This window comes from Mobula hypostoma, chromosome 2, assembly GCF_963921235.1.
Source record: "Mobula hypostoma chromosome 2, sMobHyp1.1, whole genome shotgun sequence".
Lineage (NCBI taxonomy): Eukaryota > Metazoa > Chordata > Chondrichthyes > Myliobatiformes > Myliobatidae > Mobula > Mobula hypostoma.
This window is the reverse complement of record NC_086098.1, coordinates 25,489,324-25,513,382: the sequence shown is the minus strand read 5'-3', so window position 1 is coordinate 25,513,382 and position 24,059 is coordinate 25,489,324. Positions and strand designations below refer to the sequence as shown.

General features: G+C 42.7%; 1 protein-coding gene and 1 long non-coding RNA gene across 3 annotated transcripts in view; one reads left to right on the top strand and one right to left on the bottom strand.

The window, feature by feature from the left end:
* Positions 1-309: 309 nt before the first annotated feature.
* LOC134338542 (uncharacterized) lies at positions 310-8,674 on the bottom strand. Its single transcript, XR_010016254.1, has 3 exons — positions 8,567-8,674; positions 7,283-7,401; positions 310-470 (listed from the first exon to the last, which is right to left on the bottom strand). It is a non-coding gene; the product is annotated as an uncharacterized LOC134338542 (long non-coding RNA).
* Positions 8,675-8,731: 57 nt separating this feature from the next.
* Positions 8,732-24,059, top strand: part of echdc1 (enoyl CoA hydratase domain containing 1) — a 31,000-nt gene continuing 15,672 nt past the window's right edge. Inside the window, exons 1-2 of one of the 2 annotated variants that reach the window (XM_063070635.1) lie at positions 8,732-9,083; positions 16,039-16,273. In XM_063070635.1, coding sequence (XP_062926705.1) covers positions 16,051-16,273 — 223 coding nt within the window. In that variant the 5' untranslated portion in view covers positions 8,732-9,083; positions 16,039-16,050. Of the gene's footprint in view, positions 9,084-9,109; positions 9,257-16,038; positions 16,274-24,059 lie in introns of those variants that run through there. The other variant, XM_063070644.1, reaches the window with a different exon arrangement.

The window sequence follows — 24,059 nt, the reverse complement described above, 5'->3', positions numbered from 1 at the left end:
AGGAAGGTGTTTCAAAGTTCAGCAAAAAAAGATACTGGTAATGTCCTCAGATAACAATGTTTCACAGCAATAAATCAACAAACTAAACGTACAAAGAGATACAAAGATTATATAGAAACTCAAAATGCTTCAGTCTTACTCATTCTTATTTTTCCAGGATATGTAGAGCAGACACAGATATTGATTACAAGAAATACGATTCATCTCAAAGAAATGTGCATTAAAATTGCAAGGTAGAATTTAAGCAGTAGAGAAAACAGGCATCTTGAAGTCCAACCTGTCATGAGAGGTGGAAATGGATAAGGTTGGTCAACAGGGCTCGAGTGTAGCTGTAGAGGGCAATCCCCTGTATAGTGGATTACAGAAACATTGATGAACTCCAACCATACCATTGAGAAACTGGCTCAGAACAGAAGACAATGGAGATGGGAAGTCATCGCTGGCCTCTACTCCACTGTGAGCTATGGACCCTGACAAGAAAATGAAGAAAATAGAGAAAAGAAAAAATGGGCATTGGAGTTGTAGAGAAAGACACACAGAGAAGATTTTAATGTCCTTGAGAAGAAGGAGGCAAACAATAGGGCAAAACAATCTAGGAAGCGGACAATAAATTTAACGGCAGAATAAGCAGTTAGTATTGGTGAACAAGGATACTGTAGAATGAGAAGATTAAAGTCAGTTCCTCAGGTAGAAGCTATGCAGAAATATGAATCAGATATGAAATTGATCACAAAAGTCACATGGAACTTAAAGGTTGTGGGTGAGAATGTGGGTTTGTCCAACTTGTGAGCAACGTAGTAGAAGTTGATAGGCAGGAAGATCACTGAAAGCATCGAGTATTACAGAATCTTTGATGATCAACATATAACAGCTCTGAGTTCTCCAAGCATTTAATGTGCTTGAAATCTAAATATAACACAGGCCACACTGACTGCAACAAACCTTGAAGTGAAGGTCAGGTCTGCTTCAGTCCAGTGCACATAAAACTGAAGTGCCAAACTAATGAAGCTGCAAAGGATGACCTATTAAGTCAAAATAAAATAGTAAAGAGTAAACCGATTTAAGTAAGTAATCACACAAGCACCAGACTGTGAGTCATGTTACATCCGGTCACAGAGCTATCCAGCATGGAAACAGGTCCGTCGGCTCAGTTCATCCACACCGATGAAGTTGCCAACCTCAGCTAGTCCCTAATGCCATATCCCTCCAAACCTTTTCAATCCATGTACCTATCCAAACGTCTTTCAGATAATATAACTGTACCTGCCTTTACCACTAGCATCTTCCCTCTTACTTCTCAGTCCTGAAGTCTTGGCCCGACTCGTCGATTATCTATTCATTTTCATGCCTGACCTGCTGAGTTTCTCCAGCATTTTGTGTGTGTTGCTTTGGGTTTCCAGCATTTGCAGACATTCTCCTGTTTATAATTGTACCTGCCTTTACTACTTCTTCTAGCAGTTCCTCCCACATACCCACCTCTCTGCGGGAAAAAGTTGACCCTCAGGCCCCCTTTAAATTTTCCCCTCACCTTAAGTCTATGCTCTCTAGTTTTTGACTTCCCCGCCCTGGAAAAAAAGACTGCGACCATTCACCTTATCTATATCCCTCATAATCTTATATTCAACATTTCTAGCTGCAGTACTGCAGACTTATGCTGCAGAACAAGCCATGCCTTTAGCCAATCATAAACTCAAGAGATTCTGCAGATGCTGGAAATCCAGAACAATACACAAAAATGCTGCAGGAACTCAGCAGGTCAGGTTTCGGGCCAAGATTCTTCATCAAGATTTTAGCCAAGATGTTCCAGCATAGTTACAACTTTGACATGTATCTGACAATGTGGAAAATTGCCCAGGGATGCCATGTTCACTACAAGTAAACCAACAATAAACACTAAACTATTTTTAACAACTACCCAATCACTCTCAATCATCAGCAAAGTGGTGGGAAGAATTAAGAATATATCATTAAGAATTTATCAAGTAGGACTTGCCATTGCCAGGGCTGTGTGAGTCCATGACCATTTGATGCAATTATCAACTGATCCAGTGCAGCTGGTAAAACTGAAGTCAATGAGCATCAAGGGTGAAATACTCTGATAGTTGGAGTCCTAGCATGCACAAAGGAAGATGGTTGTGATTGTTGGTGGTCACTTATTCAAGCCTCAGAACATCACTGCTAAAGCTCCTAAGGGCACCAGGCCCATCTCCTTCAGCAGCACACAAAAACTGCTGGAGGGACTCAGCAGTCAGGTAGCAGCTACGGGAGGAAACAATCTGTTAATGTTAACTTGGGCTGAGACCATTCATCAAGACTGAGTTGTGGCCTGAAACATCAACTGTTTATTCCTCTCCATAGATGCTGCCTGACTTGATGATTTCCTCTAGTATTTTGTGTGTGGCTGAAAGCAAAAACATAATTCAGGTTGATAAGTGACAAATAACATTTAGGGTACAAAACTGACAAATAATGGCCATTTGTTGGACACGATATAAAGAAATAATGGTCATTTAGTTCAGGGGTAATTAGATTTGGGAATTAAGTGTTAGCCTTTCACTAATACCCATATCCCATGAAAAGTTTGAAAATAAAAGGGGCTCTGGTGACTCCAACTCAGAGATTTATGCAACCTGCGATTATAATCCTGCAAGGTTTCAAATTTTGTGCATATTTATAAGATCTTCATCGCTCTTCTATGCAAATAAGTAATCTAATCATATTAACCAATTGCGTGTGGGTTGAAACATAAATTTAGTATTTCCTTTTTACTCTTGCATCCCTGGAAACACTTTTGAACAGTAAATTGAATTATTTCACAGGACAATAATTTTGGAAAATTGGTAACACAGGTAGCTTTTAATAATGTCTTTAACAAGAATGAGAGGGAGATGGGGAATTAGGTGACTGAAAGCATGGGAGATAGCAGGTCAAGGAAGGGTGTGAACTTCCATGAGCCAATCAAAATGCTCTCATTTCTGTCCCTGTAGAAAGTACAGAAACTTAGTCAAACTTAGGGAGTTTTTTGAGGAAGTTACCAGGAAAATGGTTGAGGCTAGGCAGTGGATGTGGTCTACATGGACTTTAGGAAGGCACTTGACAAAGTCCTGCAGGGAAGGCTGGTCAAGGTTCAGTTGCTTGACATTCAGGATGAGGTAGTAAACTGGATTCGACATTGGCTTTGTGGGAGAAGCAAGAGAGTGGTAACGGATTGTTGCCTCTTTGACTAGAGGCCTATGACTGATGGGATCCACAGGGATCTGTGCTGTGTCCATTTCCGTTGTTGTTTGTCATCTATATCAACGATCTGGATGATAATGTGGTTAACTGGATCAGAAAATGTACAGATGTCACCAAGATTGGTGGTGGACAGCAAAGAAGACTATCATGGCTTGCAGCAGGATCTGGACCAGGTGGAAAAATGGGCTGAAAAATGATAGGTAGAATTTAATACAGACAAGTCTGAGGCGTTGCACTTTGGTAGGACCAGCCAGGGTAGGTCTTACACAGTGAACGTTAGGGCACTGAGGGGTGTGGTAGAACAAAGGGATCTGGGGGTACATAGAACACAGAAATACGGCTCCATAATTCATTCTAAGTGGTGTCACATGTCGATAGGGTTCTAAAGAAAGCTTTCGGCACATTGACATTCATAAATCAAAGTATTGAGTACAGATGGGATGTTATGTTGCGTAAGACATTGGTGAGGTCTATGATAGAAGTATAGAAAATTCTGAAGGCATAAATAGGACCAATGCAAGCAGGCTTTTTCCACTGAGCTTGGGTGGGACTTTGTCACTTCAACTAGAAGTCATGGGTTAGGGGTGAAAGGTGAAAAGTTTAAGGGAACATGAGGGGAAACTTCTTCATTCAGAGGGTCATGAGAGTGTGGAATGAACTGCCGGTACAAATGAAGCTTGGATGGGTACATGGATGGCTAAGGTCCCCATGAAGGTTGATGGAGTAGGCAGTTTAAATAGTTTGGCACAGACTAGATGGGATGAAGGGCCTATTTCTGTGTTGTGCTTTTCTATAACCATGACTCTATGGTCTAGGAATATGTTTCAATATAAGAATCATAACTTCAATATTAAGGCATAGGTAGATCAAAGTGAACATAGAGCAGGAGAAACCAGGCTTAGAAATGAATAACTCTTGATATCAGTTAGGATTGTATGGAACTCAATGTAGCTTAAGTTTATGGTAGAAGATGATGATAGAATGGTTAGAAAACCAGTAGGGTAATTGTCTGAAATTAGCAGTGAATGAACAATGTTTTTAGCTTCCAAAGCAGAGATAGGGAGAAATTGTTAGCAACACCCACAAAATGCTGGAGGAACTCAGTAGGTCAGACAGCATCTATGGAAATGAATAAATAGTCGATGTTTTGGGCTGAGACAGTTCTTCAGGGCTGAGAATGAAGGGGGAAGATGCCAGAGTGAAAAGGTGGGTGGAGGGGAAAGAGACTAGCTGGAAGGTGATAGGTGAAGCCAGGTGGATGGGAGAGGTCAAGGGATGGAGAAGAAGGAATCTGACAGGAGAGTACAGTGGACCGTAGGAAAGTGGGAAGGAGGAGTGGGCCTAGGGGGAAGTAATAGGCAGGTGAAAAGAGGTAAAAAATCAGAGTGTGGAATAGAGGAAGGGGATAAATTTGCTCACTGGAGGGAGAAATCAATATTCATGCCATCAGGTTGGAGGCTTCCCAGATGGAACATAAGGTGTTGCTCCTCCACCCTGAGGGTGTCGTTATCTTGGAGCAAAAGGAGGCCATGGACCAACGTAAGATATAGGAGCAGAATTAGGCCATTTGGCCCACCGAGTCTGCTCCACCATTTCATCATGACTGATCCAATATTTCTCTCAGACCCATTGTCCTGCCTTCTCCCCGTATTCCTTCATGCCCTGACCAAGCAAGAATCTATTAATCTCTGCCTTAGATATACATAAGGACTTGGCCTCCACAGCTGCCTGTGGCAAAGAATTCCACAGATTCACTGCTCTCTGGCTGAGGAAATTGCTTCTCGTCTCTGTTCTAAAAGGATGCCCTTCTACTCTGACGCTGTGTCCTCTGGTCTTAGACTCTCCCACCATAGGGAGCATCCTCTCCACATCCACTCTATCAAAGCCTTTCATCATTTGATAGGTTTCAATGAGGTCACCACTCATTCTTTTAAATTCTACTGAATACATCCCAGAACCATAAACGCTCTTCGTATGTCAAACCATTCAATAAAGAGGTTTCCCAATTTACAATGGGTCTCACCAATGCAGAGGAGGCCACATTAAGTGCACCAGACACAACAGACAACGACAGCAGATTCACAGGTCAAGTGTACCCTCACCTGGAAGGACTGTTTGGGCCCTGAATGGGGGTGAGGGAGGAGGTGTAGCACTTAGGCTGCTTGCAGGGGTAAGTGCTGGGAGGGAGATTAGTGGGGAGGGACTAGGAGGTTGGGGCGGGGGAGTAAAGATATGTTTAGTGGTAGGATCCCTCTGGAGATGGCGGAAGTTGCAGAGGATAATGTGTTGAATGCAGAGGCTGATAGGGTGGTAAGGTAAGGACAAGAGGAACTCTATCACTTCTAAGACAGCGGGGAGATGGGGTGAGTGCAGTTGTTTGGAACATAGAGGCGGTGCAGGTAATAGCGGCTTCAATAGTGGAGGATGAGAAACCCTGTTTTTTCAAAGAAGGAGGGAACGGAAAGCCGCATTCTGGAAACTGATTTGGCAGAGGCAAAGAAACTGAGAAAAGGGAATAGCATTTTTACAGGAGTTAGAGTGGGAAGAGATATAGTCAAGAAAACCTTGGGAATCAGTAGGTTTATAAAAGAAGGTGGTTGACAGTTTGTTTCCAGAGATGGAGACAGAGAGCGCGAGAGAAGGGAGGGAGGTGTCAGAGATGGACCAAGTGAATTTAAGGGCAGGGTGGTACACAGAGGCTGATAACATTGAGGAGCTCAGCAGTTCCAAAACAGTCATCAATGTAGTGGAGGACCATCTGGAGAATATAACTGGGGAAGGCTTCGAACGTTGTCTGTCCTACATAGCTAATGAAAAGGCAGCCATCGCTGGGGCCTAGACAAGTGCCCCTGGCTACCCCTCGAGTTTGGAGAAAGCGGGAAGGGCGGAGGGAAAAATTGTTCAGGGTAAGGACAAGTTCTGATAGGTGGAGGAGGGTGGCAGTGGGGGAGGAGAAAGGAGTAGGAGTACTGAAGTCAAGACAGTTGATGTCTTGCTGGCAATTTGAGATGAAAATACCCAGAGCAGGCAGTGTGCTGGATATGGGAATTGGTAGTCTTAATGATGACAGAATGAACATGGGATGTAAAGTTCAGTTTGAGTTGAGAATACAGGTAGAAACAGTAGCCCAAGATGGAAAAAGCCTTGGTGATTTGAGAAAGGAGGTTCTGGTAGGAGTTGACTTTGGTTTCAGTTTTCCTTAACACACCAGTGTTCACAACAGTGTTGTTAAGGTACTTGCTGTTATCAGCATGCTTGTGGAACCTGACACTGCTGATCAGAATATCAGCACCTTCTTATGAATATTAAAAGATACAGAATGGTTGAGAAGAATGAGAGGACACGACACAATAATTATGGAGAGAGGTTTTTATTTCTAACTTAGCGAGTGCTGTACAGATCAAAACATAGAATTGAGGGGAAGATGGGGACAGATCCGAAAGGCAATAACAGGTTCTCGAGAAGATTGACGATAAGGTGGTCATAATGAAGAACTGAAAGTATTAATATTAAACTGCATTAGCAGTGAAAAGGTCTCACAAAGCATCATATCAGAGACAGTGGAGCTTGGATTATGGAACAGGGGTCACTGACTTTGGCTTGCATTTCACCTTGCTTTTAGTGAAACAAGCATTATAGTTTCTAATATTAAAATGATTGGAACAAAGTGTAGTGGTGATGTTAGAGATATGTTTGTTACACAGAGTAGTGGGCACATAGAATACCCTGCCAGGTGTGGTGGTAGATACATTAGGGATATTTAAGAATTTCTTAGATAGGCCTATGAATAAATAGAAAATGGCTATAAATAAGGCAAGACAGTGGCTGTGTTTCATTAGGAGCTTGAGGAGATTTGTTTTGTCATCAAAAACACTCAAAAACTTCTACAGATATACTTTCAAGAGCATTCCAACTGTCTGAATCACCACCTAGTATCTAGACGCCATCTAGATACCGTCTAGATATCTTCCGCATATCTACTGCAGAAGATTGCAGTAAGCTGCTGAGAGTTGTCAAATTAGTCAGCTCCATCATGGGTACTAACCTGCATAGTATCCAAGACATCTTCAAGGACCTCAGGAAAGCGGCTTCCATCATTAAGGATCCCCACCACCCAGGACATGCTCTCTTCTTATCGTTACCATCAGGAAGGAGGTACAGAGCCTGAAGGCACACACTCAATAAATCAGGAACGGCTTCTTCCCATCTCCACACGATTTCTAAATGGACATTGAACCCTTGAACACTAACTCACTACTTTTTAAAAAATTTCTGCTTTTGCACTACTTGTCTTAACAATTTTATACTTGAAGGAAAAATTGAATATATACTTATGGTAATTCAGTTTTTTCTTCTATATTTTTCATGTATTGCATTCTACTGCTACCACAAAGACAACAAATTTCACGACATTTGTAGGTGATATTAAACCTGATTCTGGAGGACCCGGTAGGAGGGAAAGGTTAGACTGATCTTAAAATAGGTTCAAAGATCAGCACAGCATTGTAGGTCAAAGGGTTTATACTGGACTGTAGTGTTCTATATTCTTATATCACACGCAATAGGAGAAGGCATCATTGATATCTTCTAAATTCTCAATTGAGTGAAGAGATATGGATCAGAAATAAATATCAGTATATTAATATACTGAACCAGAGTGGATAGCATCACTTGTATCACCACTGAGCCATTCCCACAATCCATGGAATTTCTTCTCTCTCTCCCCCTCCCCAGAAAAACATCAACAGGCAGCCACCCACCATTCATTTCATGAAAAGCCTAGTTCACTGATGCTTGTTGGGGAAAGAAATTTGCATACCAACCTGATGGCATGAACATCAATTTCTCTCACGTCTGCTAATCATTCCTCTCTGTTCCCACCTCCCCCCACCCCTGCCTTTTATTCACCCATTTTGGTGTGTTCTATTCACTTCTCTTGCTCTCCCCCACCCTCATGACCTGCCCATCACCTCCCTCTGGTTCTTCACCTTCTTCCCTTTATTCCATGGTCCACTGTCCTGTCTTATCAAATTCCTTTTGTGTTTACCTTTTTTCTTCAGCTCTTCTACCTACCACCTCCTAAAGTCTCACCATTCCCTCCCCCACCCAGACTCACCCATCACCTGCCAGCTTCTGCCAATTCCCTTTCCAGTCCTGATGGTGGACTTGGCCCAAAACGTTGATTGTTTATTCCACTCCAAAGATGTTGCCTGACCTGCTCAGTTTCTCCACATTTTGTGTGTGTGTTGCTCATAGTTCCAGCATCTGCAGAATCTCCTGTGTCTAATACTGACTTTACAATGTCACTCCCCGGAGATCATACGCTTACCTGCCCTCTGAAAAGGGTCATCAAGGCAGCAAAAAATAGACCATTTATCCTCGAGAATTAAAGTGCTTAAATGATCTTTGCCTCGTTTCAGGGTCTAGCAGCTGGCTGAAGGGGAACCACATCCAGACAAGGAGGCGGAGCCACTGCGCTCGCGTAAAGAGGCTGCCTGGGCCGGAGCAGTTCCGAGTTCGCATGCGGAACGTCCGAGTTTCCCCGTTGGCTCCGGGCGGCCGCCTTTAGCTCGGACTTGCACTGACCATCTGCGGGCAGGGCACCCCAAAACAACATTGTAGTACAGTATCAGCTGGCGGAGAGATTGCTGGAGAGGCACAAACGGGGCTTGTGTAAAATCTGGCGTTACGTCAGGAAGAAAGCGGCATTTAAACTTCGCTGTGTCTGAACAGTCGAGTTTAAATCCTCTGCTGTACTCCGGCATTTCCTACCGGATCCGGGTGCCTGTGGAAAGCGGTCACCTTGCATGTCTTTGTGTCTGGTGTAATTAGGAAAAAACGTCCCGGTAAGAGTTCGCAAAGTACTTCAGTGGTTTTATTTATAGGAGGGTTAAAAAAAAGGTTTTTGATTCGCTGATTCAAGGCCGAATTGGATTTGGTACAGCTTCCCTTCCGATCATTCTATTTTGTTTGCTTGGATTACTGCAGCCAAGAATGAGCTCTCTAACTGTTCGAGTGGGTAGGTTCTCGCCCAATAATTACGTTTTTGAATATTTTTAAGAATGCATATGACAAGGAAAGAACCCCCTTCGACATTGGTATTCAGCTGGGGTTTATATAATAAATATCTCCCGAGAATATTTAATGCACGGCCTCTCCGCACATTACTGGAAATAATGTTCTAGCACTATATCCGAAATTATAATTAATGTAAGGTTGTGGTATAAATGCGACCTTTAAATAAATTATTAAATGTGAGATGAGAGAAATTATTGAATAACTCGGTACTTATTTTAGTATTTTCTGCACTTTCTAGTTTCGCATTGGTTTGAGGGAATTGTGGCCACCTCAGTAATATCTGTCCACACTAGGATGGTGTGAAGGACTTTTGCTGCTTTGAGCAGATAATTCTGTTCTCCTTGTGCAGTACTGAACTTGCTCTGATGTTGATTGAATTGCTATTTTAGGCAACAACTCACTCAGTGGGTTGAGTAGCATCTGTTTGGGGGGGGAGAGAGGAAATGTTGATTGTTTTGGCTTGAACCCTTGCATCATGATTAAAGTTGGAGAAGGAACATGGCCAGCATAAAGAGGCTAGGGGAATGGTTAACTACATTCCTCACTACTCTTGGTCCTGATGTAAGGTTTAAACCTTAAACATTGACACACTGACACACACACACATTCTGCTTGATCTCTAGGCTGCAACATCTGCAATCTCCCGTGTGTCCAATGTCAGTCACCACTCATTTCCTCAAAATCAGGGCTTTCCAAACTTTTCTAAGCCTTGATTGGGAACCTCTGCCTAAATGAAAGGTGTAGTTATAGAGTTATTGGTATAGTGATGCAGACCATGGAGGGTTAAAGACCTATCACCTCTGACATGTACTTCTTCCTGCCCTCCCCCTACCTTCTTGCTCTGATTCTTTCCCCCCCCCCCTTCCTTTCCAGTTCTAATAAAGGGCCTTGGTCTGAAATGTCGACTGTTTATTCTTTTTCCATAATGCTGCCTGGCCTGCTGAGATCCTCCAGCATTTTGTGTGTGTTACTAATACTTGTTTCAATCCTATTTAAGTCCTCATTTAAGTCCTCATTCTCGGGTACATCATCACTGTTAGGCAAGAGCAGGAAGCAGAACCAGAGTTCATGTTTCACTCTTCCTTCAGTTAGTCCTGATGAAGGGTCTCGGCCTGAAACGTCGACTGCACTTCTTCCTATAGATGCTGCTAGGCCTGCTGCGTTCACCAGCAACTTTGATGTATGTTCATGTTTCATCAGGTTTTGCTATCAGTTGCCACCTGTCACAATGCTCACCTCTTACCATTCCTCCCTTTTTTTGAGTTGTTTTCATTGCAGAAGAAAGGTTAGAGATTAATATTCATTAAAGCCCATGCATTCCTATAACTAGGGCCCTTCTTGCCTTGCTTCCATGACACCTTCTTTGCATCTTTCAGCATTTTTCCTCTGTCCTGTCTTCTATGCTAACGAATGGTGCCATCCCTACTGCTGTAGTTGACAGGATTCTCAAGAACATGTCTATTTAAGACCTTAAGATATAGGAGTAGAACTAGGCCATTTGGCCCATTGAGTCTGCTCTGCCGTTTCATCATGGTGTATCTAATGCTCCTCACAAACCCAATCTTCTGCCTTCTCCCCGTATCCCTTCATGCCCTGACCAATCAAGAATCTGTCAACCTCTGCCTTAAATGTACATAAAGAATTGGCCTCCACAGTTGCCTATGGCAAAAAATTCCACAGCTTCACCACTCTCTGGCTAAAGAAATTTCTCCTCATCTCTATTCTAAAAAGACACCCTTCTATTCTGAGGCTGTGTCCTCTGGTCTTAGGTTCTCCCACTATAGGAAACATCCTCTCCACATCCACTCTATCAAGGGCTTTCAACATTTGGTAGGTTTCAATGAGGCCACCCTCATTCTTCTGAATTCTGGTGAATGCAAGCTCAGGGGCATCAGACGCTATTCATACGACAAGCTGTTCAATCCTGGTATCATTTTCGTGAGCCTCCTTTGAACCTTCTCCAGTTTAAGCACATCCTTTCTAAGATGAGACAAGCCTGCTCACGATACTCCAAGTGAGGCCTCACCAGTGCTTTAACATTACATCCTTACTTTTATATTCTAGTCCTCTTGAAGTGAATGCCGACATCCTGTTTGCCTTCCTCACCACAGACTCAACCTGCAAATTACCCTCTAGGTAATCCTGCATGAGGACTCCCAAGTCCCTTTGCAACTCAGATTTTTGTATTTTCTCTCCATTTAGAAGATAGTCAACCCTTTCATTTCTTCTACCAAAATGCATGACCATACCCTACCTGACACTATATTCCATCTGCCATTTCTTTGCCCATTCTCCTAATGTGTCTTAAGTTCTTCTGTAGCCTCGCTACTTCCTCAAAACTACCTGTCCCTATTTTCATATCATCTGGAAACTTGGCAACAAAGCCATCAATTCCATCATCCAAATCTTTGACATATAACGTAAAAAGAACTGGTCCCAACACAGACCTCTGTGGAGCACCACTAGTCACCTGTAGCTAACCATAAAAGGCTCCTTTTATTCACACTCTTTGCATCCTGCCAATCAGCCACTGCTTTATCCATGCCAGTATCTTTCCTGTAATACCATGTGTTCGTAACTTGTTAAGGGGCCTCATGTACAGCACTTTGTCAAAGGCCTTCTGAAAATCCAAGTAAACTACATCAACTGACTCCCCTTTGTCCAACCTGCTGGTTATTTCCCTAAAAAACTCTAACATTTTTGTCAGGCAAGATTTTCCTTTAAGGAAACAATACTGTCTTTGATCTACTTTATCATGTGCCTCATCCTTAATAATGGGCTTCAACACCTTCCCAACCACTGAGGTCAGACTAACTGGCCTATGCAAAGCTCCTTCAAAAAGCAAGGGGGCATGGGGTCCAGGGAGACCTTGCTTTGTGGATCCAGAATTTTGTGTGTGTGTGTGTGTGTGTATATATATATATATATATATATATATATATATATATATATATATACATACACACACACACAAAGTTGGGGGTGTTGTGTATGGTCTGGAAGGTCATCAGAGGTTACAGTGGGACATTGATAGGATGCAGAACTGGGCTGAGAAGAGGCAGATCGCGTTCAACCCAGATAAGTGTGAGGTGGTTCATTTTGGTAGGTCAAATTTGAAGACAGAATATAATATTAATGGTAAGACTCTTGGCAGTGTGGAGGAACACAGAGCTCTTGGGGTCTTTGTCCATAGGACACTCAAAGGTTGACAGTGTTGTTCAGAAGGCGTATGGTGTGTTGGCATTCATCAACTGTGGGATTGAGTTCAGGAGCCGTGAGGTAGTGTTAAAGCTATACAAGACCTTAGTTAGACCCCACTTGGAGTACTGTGTTCAGTTCTGGTCACCTCACTACAGGAAGGATGTGGATACTATAGAGAGGGTGCAGAGGAGATTTACAAGGATGTTGCCAGGATTGGAGGGTGTACCTTATGAGAATAGGTTAAGTGAACTTGGCCTTTTCTCAGAGCGATGGAGGATGAGAGTGGACCTGATAGAGGTGTATAAAATGATGAGTGGCATCGGTCATGTGGATAGCCAAAGGCTTTTTCCCAGTGCTCAAATGGCTAACACGACGGGGCATAGTTATAAGGTGCTTGGAAACGGATACCGAGGGGATGTCTGGTAAGATTTTCACACGGTGGTGGGTGTGTGGAATGCACTGCCGGCGATGGTGGAAGCGGATACAATAGGGTTTTTTAAGGGCCTCTTCGATAGGTACATGGAGCTTAGAAAAATAGAGGGCTATATGGTAGGGAAATTCTAGGCAGTTTCTAGAGTAGGTTACATGATTGGCACAACATTGTGGGCTGAAGGGCTTGTAATGTGCTGTAGGTTTCTATTTCTATAGTTTCCTTTCTTCTGCTTCTCTCCCTTCTTGAAGAGTGGAGTGACATTTTGCCATTTTCCAGTCTTCCGGAACCATTCTAGAATCTAGTGATTCTTGAAAGATCATTACTAATGCCTCCACGATCTCTTTAGCCACATCTTTCAGAACTCTGGGGTGTACACCATCTGGTTCAGGTGACTTATCTACCTTCAGACCTTTCAGTTTCCCTAGAGCCTTCTCTCTGGTTATGGTAACTTCACACACTTCATTCCCCGCTCCCCCCGACACCTGGAACTTCCACGATACTGCTAGTGTCTTCCACAGAGAAGAATGATGCAAAATACTTAGCTTGTCTGCTATTTCACTCTCCCCCATTACTACCTCTCCAGCATCATTTTCCAGTGGTCCAATATCCACTCTTACCTCTCTTTAACACTTTATGTATTTCTGGCACTTCTGTTCTCACCTGTGCTTTTATACCCCAGTCGGAGTAGTTAGGACTTCCTTTATCCTCTCCTTCCTATCACTGCAGCCTCCACATTCAGTGGGTCATTTTCCTGTGATTTCTGCACTCTTCTACAGTTTAGTTACCTGCTACATCTTTCCCTTCCTTCCGTTCCAGCATTCCAAACCTCCCCCTGAATTGCCCTCCCATCTCCACCAACCTCTCCCCTCTTTACTTCAACCACATGAGAAGCAACACCTGCCCTTTTACCTTTTCCCTTCCTGCCATCCAGGGTCCCACACGGTTCTTTCAGCTGAAGTAGCAATTCACTTGCAGTTTTTTCCCCCCCAGTTTCAGTGCCGGACTTCGGGACAAAAGGTCCCGAGTTCGAATCCAGCCGGCTCCCTTTCACGCTTTCCATCCGTGCTGGGTTACGAGCTGGTGATCTCTGTGGAAACTCACCCAGCAGAAGGCAATTGCAAACCACTGCTGTAACTTTCCTTGTACGCGGTTCCCCCCTATGTCAGAGAGGCGTGAATGGAAATCGTCCGCTAACCGGAGAAACTCCGGATGTGACGTACCTTTCCTTTCCTACGAAATTGCATTCAGTACTCATCGTGGACTCTAAAGCAGAGAATTTGTTAACTGCTTTGCAGAACATACCTGTTCAGTCCCCAAGAGTAATCCTGAGCTTCTACTCGCCTGACACTTTAATGCTCCATCCAACTCACACTCTGATCTCAGCTTGACAATCACTCTGATTGATCCGGCTGATTCAATTTCCTACTCAAACACATTCTCCTGCTTTCTTTCTTTAACCTTTCATGCCCTGACTAATCAAGAGCCTATCAACCTCCATCTTAAATACACCCAATGACCTGGGTGTAAGAAATTCCACAGATTCATCACTCTCTGGCTAAAGAAATTTCTCCTCATCTGTTCTAAATGGACGGCCCTCTATTCTGAAGTTGGGCTCTCTGGTCCTAGATTCCACCGATGATAGGAAACACTCTCTCCACATCCACTCTATCTAGGCCCTTCAATGTTCGATGGGCTTCAGTGAGATCCCCTTTCATTCTTCTAAATTCCTGGGAGTAAAGGCTCGGAGCCATCAAACACTCCTCAAAGAGTGACATTAATGCTGACTGACCTACTGCGTACTTCTAGTATGCTCTGTTGCAGATTTTAGACCATAAGACAAAATCTGCAACAATTTTCAGTGTCTTGTACTTTCACTGGTGACATTAACCCTTTTTTCCTCTTCACAGATGCCACCTTTCTGAGTATTTCTAACTTTTTAATTTTTCAAGTTTTCAGCAGATCCATTTTATTTGGCTTTTTGAAAAATATCCTTACTTGATGTGGAACCATGTTTTTTTAATTTTGGGATTCTTAAAAGCAAGCAACAGTAAGATTTCTCTTTTGGGGATTCCAGACAAATTGCAGTGCCTATTCCCTGAATAATTTGGAACAGATTAGATCATACAGATCGTACACCTTTTTGTATCTGCAATGCAAAACCTTTAACCTTAAAAGAAATGAATGGGAGGAATGTTTGTTCCACAATGAATATGTATTGTCATTTGATAAGGTTTTATGAAACTCTATGGTTTTACTTAGTGAAACACAGCAAAAAAAAATTGAACCCTGCTGGTGAATATTTTGCAGTCTATTTCAACTAGCTTCATTCCAATTCAGATTACAAAGGCGTTCTGCTAATCCTATTTTGGACAGCATTAAACTGAGAGCCATTCACTAAAGTCAGTAATCAGGTGCCCTTTGTCCCTGAGTTTAAAATGGCTCATGGCAGCATTTTACTCAGCATTTCTGCATGTGATGCTGGTTGTAGATAGTCTGCTGTACAGCGTGTTGGAGCAATGTTTATGTAATACCATTACATTCTAAATTAAGCGGTATCCTTCAACTAAGATTTCCTGTGTTTGAATATCAGAGGGGTCTAATATCACTGTTGTTTTATATATATATATTCCCTGAATAACTTATTATAAACTATACAGATCAAACATCTATATATATATATATATATTTTAAAAAAAGATGTATGATCTGTATAATTTATAATAAGTTATTCAGGGAATAGGCACTGCAATTTGTCTGGATATATATAATATCCGTCATTTAAACAGGTAAAATTCTGCAGGAAATCTTACATGCCAATTATTCTTGAAAATTTGGTATAACTAAATGGTTGAAAGTATGTGACCCAAGTATTTCATGTAGACTTAGATCCAAATGCTTGTCCCAAAGAACTGGTCCAGGCTTGAAGAAGGGTCTTGGCCTGAAACATTGAAACATTTTGTGTGTTGCCCCAAGTAAAGTGTCTGATTTTTTTAAAGCTGTAATCTGTTGTTTAGGGACTGGAAAATGGAGGGGGAAATCAGGGAACAATCTTGTGAAAGGAATTGATTTTTATTATTTACTTATATCAGCACTGAGGTGAAATGGCTTTGCTGTGCATCTACAAGTGTGCGTTGTGCAGCCTGAGGAACCAAATACTGCTACAGAGGAGCTTGTCCACATATACGTCTGTCTACAGAGTAAATGAAGATGATATCAAGGGAAAACTCGAGCAGCTCCGTGGTGGATCTGTTGATCTGCAGAAAGATCAAAATGGGATTGCCACCTTGATCATAAATCACCCTGATCGAATGAATGCATTTTCAGGTATGATATTTTTATTTCCAGGTGATGAGCAAAGGTTATTTATCAGAATATTGTTGTAGTTTCTTAGATAAATAAGAGTGGAAAGTAGGTTGGCACCTCAATTCCTCCAAGTGAAGTATTATATCAACATGTTTTTTTTTAAAAATGGTGTTCTACTGAATAGAATTAAATAGAATGGGAAATGCAAGTTCTGTAGAGGTAGATATTGGTTGGGTTGAGTTGTTTCATCACCATTTGAGGAGACATCATCAGTGCGCTGTCAATTATGGTATGTCCTCCGATGCTAGGCTTTTATATATGTATCAATCAGCTGATTGGTCATCATTATGGAAACTCAATTGCGATATAGGGAGGAAATCTTATTGCTGATTGGTAGTGTGGCGAACTTAATGCGTTGTGGTCTGGAATTTTGCCTGCGTTGGCTCATAAATAGGATGGAGGTGTACATCGCAAACATGAGGAATTCTGCAGATGCTGGAAATTCAAGCAACACACATCAAAGTTGCTGGTGAACACAGCAGGCCAGGCAGCACCTCTAGGAAGAGGTATAGTTGACGTTTCAGGCCGAGACCCTTCGTCAGGACTAACTGAAAGAAGAGCTAGTAAGAGATTTGAAAGTAGGAGGGGGAGGGGGATCCAAAATGATAGGAGAAGACAGGACGGGGAGGGATGGAGCCAAGAGCTGGACAGATGATTGGCAAAAGGGATATGAGAGGATCATGGGACAGGAGGCCCAGTGAGAAGGAAAGGGGGGGGGAACCCAGAGGATGGGCAAGGGGTATAGTCAGAGGGAGAAAAAGGAGAGAGAGAGAAAAAAATGTGTGTTTATAAATTAATAACGGATGGGGTACGAGAGGGAGGTGGGGCATTAGCAGAAGTTAGAGAAGTCAATGTTCATGCCGTCAGGTTGGAGGCTACTCAGACGGAATATAAGGTGTTGTTCCTCCCACCTGAGTGTGGCTTCATCTTTACAGTAGAGGAGGCAGTGGATAGACATATCAGAATGGGAATGGGATGTGGAGTTAAAATGTGTGGCCACTGGGAGATCCTGCTTTCTCTGGCGGACAGAGCGTAGGTGTCCAGCAAAATGATCTCCCAGTCTGCGTCAGGTCTCACCAATATATAGGCCACATCGGGAGCACCAGATGCAGTATATCACCCCAGCCGACTCACAGGTGTAGTGTCGTCTCACCTGGAAGGACTGTCTGGGGCCCTGAATGGTGGTAAGGGAGGAAGTGTAAGGGCATGTGTAGCACTTGTTCCGCTTACAAGGATAAGTGCCAGGAGGGACATCAGTGGGGTCTACATGTCTGTTTATAGAATTGTTTGCCTTGGATATTAATGGGCCAAAATGTACCACTGGTTGGTAGTTCAGGGAAGATCATAGATGGAATTAGACCATAAGATATAGGAGTAGAAGCAGGCCATTCAGCCCATCAAGTCTACTCCACCATTCAATCATGCGCTGATCCAATTCTTCCAGTCATCCCCACTCCCCTTTGATTCCCTGGCTAATCAAGAACCTATCTATCTCTGCCTTAAATAAAGACTTGGCCTCCACAGCCGCTCGTGGCAACAAATTCCACAGATTTACCACACTCCAACTAAAGTAATTTCTCCGCACCTCAGTTCTAAAAGGACGTCGTTCAATCCTGAAGTCGTACCCTCTTGTCCTAGACTCCCCTACCATGGGAAATACCTTAGCCATATCTAATCTGTTCAGGCCTTTTAACATTTGGAATGTTTCAATGAGATCACCCCTCATTCTCCTGAACTCCAAGGAATACAGCCCATGAGCTGCCAGACATTCCTCATACAGTAACCCTTTCATTCCTGGAATCATTCTCGTGAATCTTTTCTGAACCCTCTCCAATGAGAGTATGTCCTTTCTAAAATAAGGAGCCCAAACTGCAACCAATACTCCATGTGGTCTCACGATGCCTTATAGAGCCTCAACATCACATCCCTGTTCTTATATTCTTTACCTCTGGAAATGAATGCCAACATTGCATTCACCTTCTTCACAACCGACTCAACCTGGAGGCTAACCTTTAGGGCACCTTGCACAAGGACTCCCAAGTACCTTTGCATCTCTGCATTTTGAATTCTCTCCCCATCGAAATAATAGTCTGCCCATTTATTTCTTCCATCAAAGTGCTTAACCATACACTTTCCAACATTGTATTTCACTTGCCACTTCTTTGCCCATTCCCCTAAACTATCTAAGTCTTTCTGCAGACACTCTGTTTCCTCAACATTATCCGCTCCTCCACCTATCTTTGTATCATCGGCAAATTTAGCCGCAAATCCATTAACACCTTAGTCCAAATCACTGACATACATTGTAAAAAGCAGTGGTCCCAACACCGACCCCTGTGGAACTTCACTGCTAACAGGTAGCCAGCCAGAATAGGATCGCTTTATTCCCACTATCTGTTTTCGGCCGACCAGCCAATGCTCCACCCACGCTAGTAACTTCCCTGTAATTCCATGGGCTCTTATCTTGCTAAGCAGCCTCATGTGTGGCACCTTGTCAAAGGTCTTCTGAAAATCCAAGTACACCAAGTCTACTGCACCTCCTTTGTCTATCCTGCTTGTAATTTCCTCAAAGAATTGCAGTAGGTTTGTCAGGCAGGATTTTCCTTTCAGGAAACCATGCTGACTTTGGCCTATCTTGTCGTGTGTCTCCAGGTACTCCGTAATCTCATCCCTAACAATTGATTCCAACAACTTCCCAACCACTGATGTCAGGCTAACAGGTCTGTAGTATCCTTTTTGCTGCCTCCCACCCTCCTTAAATGGTGGAGTAACAGTTGCAATTTTCCAGTCATCTGGTACAATGCCAGAATTTATCAATTCTTGAAAGATCATCGTTAATGCCTTCACAATCTCTCCAACTACTTCCTTCAGAACCCGAGGATGCATTCCATCAAGTCCAGGAGATTTATCCACCCTCAGACCATTAAGCTTCCTGAGCACCTTCTCAGTCATAATTTTCACTGCACAAACTTCACTTCCCTGACATTCTTGCAACACATTGGAGGAACTTGTCCAGTATCCTGCAGATATCTTCCACTGTGAAGACTGATGCAAAATACGCATTTGGTTCCTCTGCCATTTCTGCATCTCTCATTACGATATTTCCAGTGTCATTTTGGTCTTGGCCTCAACTCTCTTTTACCCTTTATATACTTTTAAAAAAAGCTTTTAGTATCTTCTTTGATATTAGTTGCCAGCTTCCTCTCATAATTCATCTTTTCCTTCCGAATGACCTTCTTAGTTTCTTTCTGCATGTTTTTAAAAGCTCCCCAATCTTGTATCTTCCCACTAGCTCTGGCTTCCTTGTATGCCCTCTCTTTTGCTTTTACTTTGGCTCTGACGTCACTTGTCAGCCCTGGTAGTGCCCTTTTGAAAATTTCTTCTTATTTGGAATATATCTGTCTTGCACTTCACTCATTTTTTTGCGGAAACTTCAGCCATTGCTGCTCTGCTGTCTTTCCTGCAAATGTCCCTTTCCAGTCAACTTCGGCCAGTTCCCCCTCTCATGCCATTGTAATTTCCTCTATTCCAGTGAAATCCGACACATTGGATTTTATTTTTTCCCTCTCACACTTCTCGTCTGCTAGTTTCTGCAATTTGTCCCTACACATTGAGATACGGAAATCAAGTGGGTTAAAGGTTCTGGTAGTTTACTCTGCCACTGGACTGCACCATTGAATCGGCCAGCAAAACATGAGTGAACATGAGTATTTCACGTTCAGCCTCTCAACTTGACACCAGAGCTGACATACATACAGTGTTTTCAGCCCCCACCCCTTTGATCACACAAATGAGTATTACAAGCAGGGATTTTGATCAATTAAACTGAATATTTTTATTTGTGAATCACATGCTCCTTTTTCCACAGTAGAGCCCAAAAAACAGGGAAAACTACAAATTCAAAAACTGAAATGTTAGCAGTTCAGAAGTATTCATCTTTCTTTGCTCAGTACTTGGTTAAGGCCACCTCTTGCAGCTATTAAAGCAGTTCTTAGTTAAGTTTCTATTCGCTCTGCACAACATGATGGGGCAAGGTTTGCCCATTCCTTCTTGCAACGTTGCTCAAAGTGCACCAGGTTAGTTGGGGAGTGATGGGTGGGCAACAGTCTTGAAGTCTTGCCAGAGATGTTTGGTCAGGTTAAGGTCAGGACTCTGACTGGACCATTCACTTTGCTTCATTTGAAGCTGCTCTGTGGTTGCTCTGGCACTGTACTTCAGGTTCTTGTCGTGCTGAAAGACGAGCTTCCTCCCCAGTTTAAGCTTCCTGGCAGGTTTTTACCCAGGGTCTCTCTGTATTTAGCAGAATTCATCTTCTCATCAATCCTGACCGGATTTCCAGTACCTGCTGCTGAAAAGCATCTCCACAGCATGACGCCACCTCCATTATACTTTACAGCAGGGATGCTGATACCTGGCTGATGTGCATTATTAGATTTACACCACACATGCCTAGTATTGAGGCCAAAGGGTTCCACCTTAGTCCCATACAACCTCAAGACCGTCTTTCACATCTTTAGTGTCTTCTAAGTGATGCTTTGCAAAGTCTTTATGGGCAAGGATATGCTTCATTTTTAAGACGGGTCTGCTTCTTTGCCACTCGTCCAAAAATAGCCTTTTTTTGTGAAGACTTGGGGATTGTGGAGCCATGAACTTCATCTCCAGTTGCATCCACTGATTTCTGCAGCTCACTCAGAGTGACTATTGGCATCACAGTAGCTTCTCTTACAAGTTGCATTCTTCATCGACTACGTTTAAAGCAACGGCCTGACCTAGAAAGTGTGTTGTGGTTTCATATTTTTTCCACTTTTTCACGACAGACTGCACTGAGCCCCGAGCTATGTTCCTTCCATACTCTTTGTGATGGCCTTGTACCCTTCCCTGGATTTGTCCTTCTCTATTATCATTATCCCGATTTGTCCTGAATGCTCTTCTCTCCGTGGTTTGGTCTGTTGAAAATTTACCATACTATTGGATCTTACAGAGAGAGAGAGGGGGAATTAATTAATTCATTGAAAACAAGGGACCCTCCATTCTTCAATGTCATCAAATTGGGTGAGTTGGTAAGGTGAGGTACAGTATTGCACCTGAGGAAAGTCAGCCTAGTAATTACAAAGGGGATGTAAACTTTTTCACTTCACAAGTTTGGTTTTTAACTTTTAGTAAATTGTTGACTGTGTAGCCCCCTAGCAAGCCTCAGGGTCGTTCGACTGGCTATCATTTAGGGAAACAGCCCTCGCCCCGCCAGACTGGGTAAATAAGTTTGTGTGGATGCTGTGTGTTGTACCCCACCCCGACAAATAACAGACAATACACCACATACGATTAAGTGAATTACAGTTTAGAGATATTAATGGAACTAGATAATTAATAGAGATAAAATATAAAAGGAAAATAAAAGGTGCCACACTTATCAAAGTTCAATATCTTCATGCATAAACAGTTGGAGCTCTAGTAATGATCCTCTCTTCACCATTCGATCCCCTCTGACCACCTCGACCTGCCGCCTGGGACCAACCACGGTGGTCGACCAGACACTCCACACAAGTCGGTCTCCGTCTCCTTTCCTCGCCGAAGACCCTGGACCTTGGACTCCTGCTCGGCGTCCAACCCCGTTAGCCAGCTCATAGCACCTTATCCATTCTCTCTCCCTCTGTCGTGACTTCTCCCCAAAAACCCGCGCATCACAATAACTCACAGACACACAGAAAGAATAACATCTATCCCAATTGGTTCGTTCACTCTCTTATCAATAACATAATCCAAATAAACTGCTAGCGGGAGGACTTTCTCAGTAGTTAACATAACAAAGAATCCATTTCAATTATAACATAACAAAGAAGCCATTTTAATTAGCCTATGCAGTAACATAAAAGAAGAAACCCCTTACAACAGGTTTAGAAATTTTCTTTTGGTTTGACATGATGCACAATATTTTATAGATTAGTTTAAAAAAATCATACTTCAATAATATGAGACAGTTAAATGTGAAAATAGTTATGGGGGATGAATACTTTTTCAAGGCACTGTAGCAGAATCCCATTCACTTGAATGGAATCTACAATTGTTTTCAAAGGTTAGAGCTTTGTTTATTTATGTTAATTTATTTCAAGTGTGACGAGAATACACATAGATTAAGATGTTAGCTGTCCTGTGCTGGCACCAGTGGGATCAGCAGTTGGTCTGCCACCTGTTTTCAGGAGAAAGAGAGATAAGGAAAACAATGGAGCAGCATTTGGAGATGTTAATGAAGGGACGGGAGAGAGTAACGGAAGGAGAGCGGTCAAGATCGGCTCCCCCTTTGAACCCTGAACTGTTTGAAGTGATGGACAGGCGATACCCCAGCAGGGGGGTAAAAAGGGACAGGTTTGCTAAGGCAAGACACGCACGACACCCGGTGGTAACGAGACTCTGGAAGCGGTGCGTCTCCCACAAGTCGGTGGGAAGTTTTGGACGGCTGGTTGCGGGATCAAGCCATAGACGTACAGGGTGGAAAGGCACGATCGGCGGGAACCTGGTGTGTGTCCACCCTTGCCTGGGTGCCAGGTTCACCGCAGAGAAACGATCGTATCTGGAAATGGAGGGGTCACAGTCGGTGACCTCAGATGACATCACAAAAGGGCTCGCCCGAAAGCTGACTGCGAAGGTCTGTGTGGAAGCCGTTTGAATATTCATTCGTTTTGCTCTCTCTCTCCTTCCCCCCCCCCCGCCACTGTCCATCTCCCACGGCAGCGATTACTGCGAACTGAACTAAATTGAACTGAACTTTGCGTCACTTTGAAACTGGTCATTTACCCCTAGAGAACGATAGAGCTTGATTGATCCTGTTATCTTAATTCTGTGTACATGTGTGTTTATCATTGCTGAACTGTTGCATTTATTATCCTTTTGATCAGAGTACTGTGTTGCTTGTTTTTTAATAAAACTTTCTTAGTTCTAGTAATCCAGACTCCAACTGAGTGATCCATTTCTGCTGGTTTGGCAACCCAGTTACGGGATACGTAACACAAGTAATCTAAAGTATTTAAAGTTTATTTTACTTGTATCTATATGAACTGTTTTAGATTAGAAGAGTGAATTAAAAATAACTTAACAGCCTATGACAGCAGTGAGCTGTCACTTGTGATCTGGTCTGTTCGGCCTTGTGGCCTTTGAGCCTCAGATCATTGAGTCCAGCTGAGCCATAAAATGTTGGTATACCCTTGGGAAAGGAGAAGTGAGGAGGAAGTGTTTCGGTTGTGTGATGCAGATTTTCAGTGAGTGTGAAACCAACTGACAGGTAAATTCATTGCATACTTTTTAATTTTCTGACTCTACATAGGTAAAAGTACAACCCCCAACACTTGGAGCAGTCTGCACACTGTGGCATTCTCCTCTTATTTCATTAATGAGCTTTTAAGATCATTGTCAAAAAAGTTATTGAAATTACTGCAGCAAGAGCAGTGTCAGTGGTTCAAAATAATCTCTATTTTAGAATTAAATTTGGCAACAATATCAATTCAATCTTGTTATTTCAGGTGTTGGCAAGGTAAACTACTATGAAAACTCAAGCCAATTAGTTTTAACAACATAGATTTTGGAAGCTGGCGTAAAAAGAGAGCTCTATATCTCTCAACAAACATTGCTGATTTATTTCCAGCATTTGTGCTTCATGCCACAAAGTTAGCTAAAAACTTTGAAAATGCTGATTTGTGTAAGTAGCTTGAGACGACACACTTTAATGTGATAAGCAAAACTGTTACATCATTTA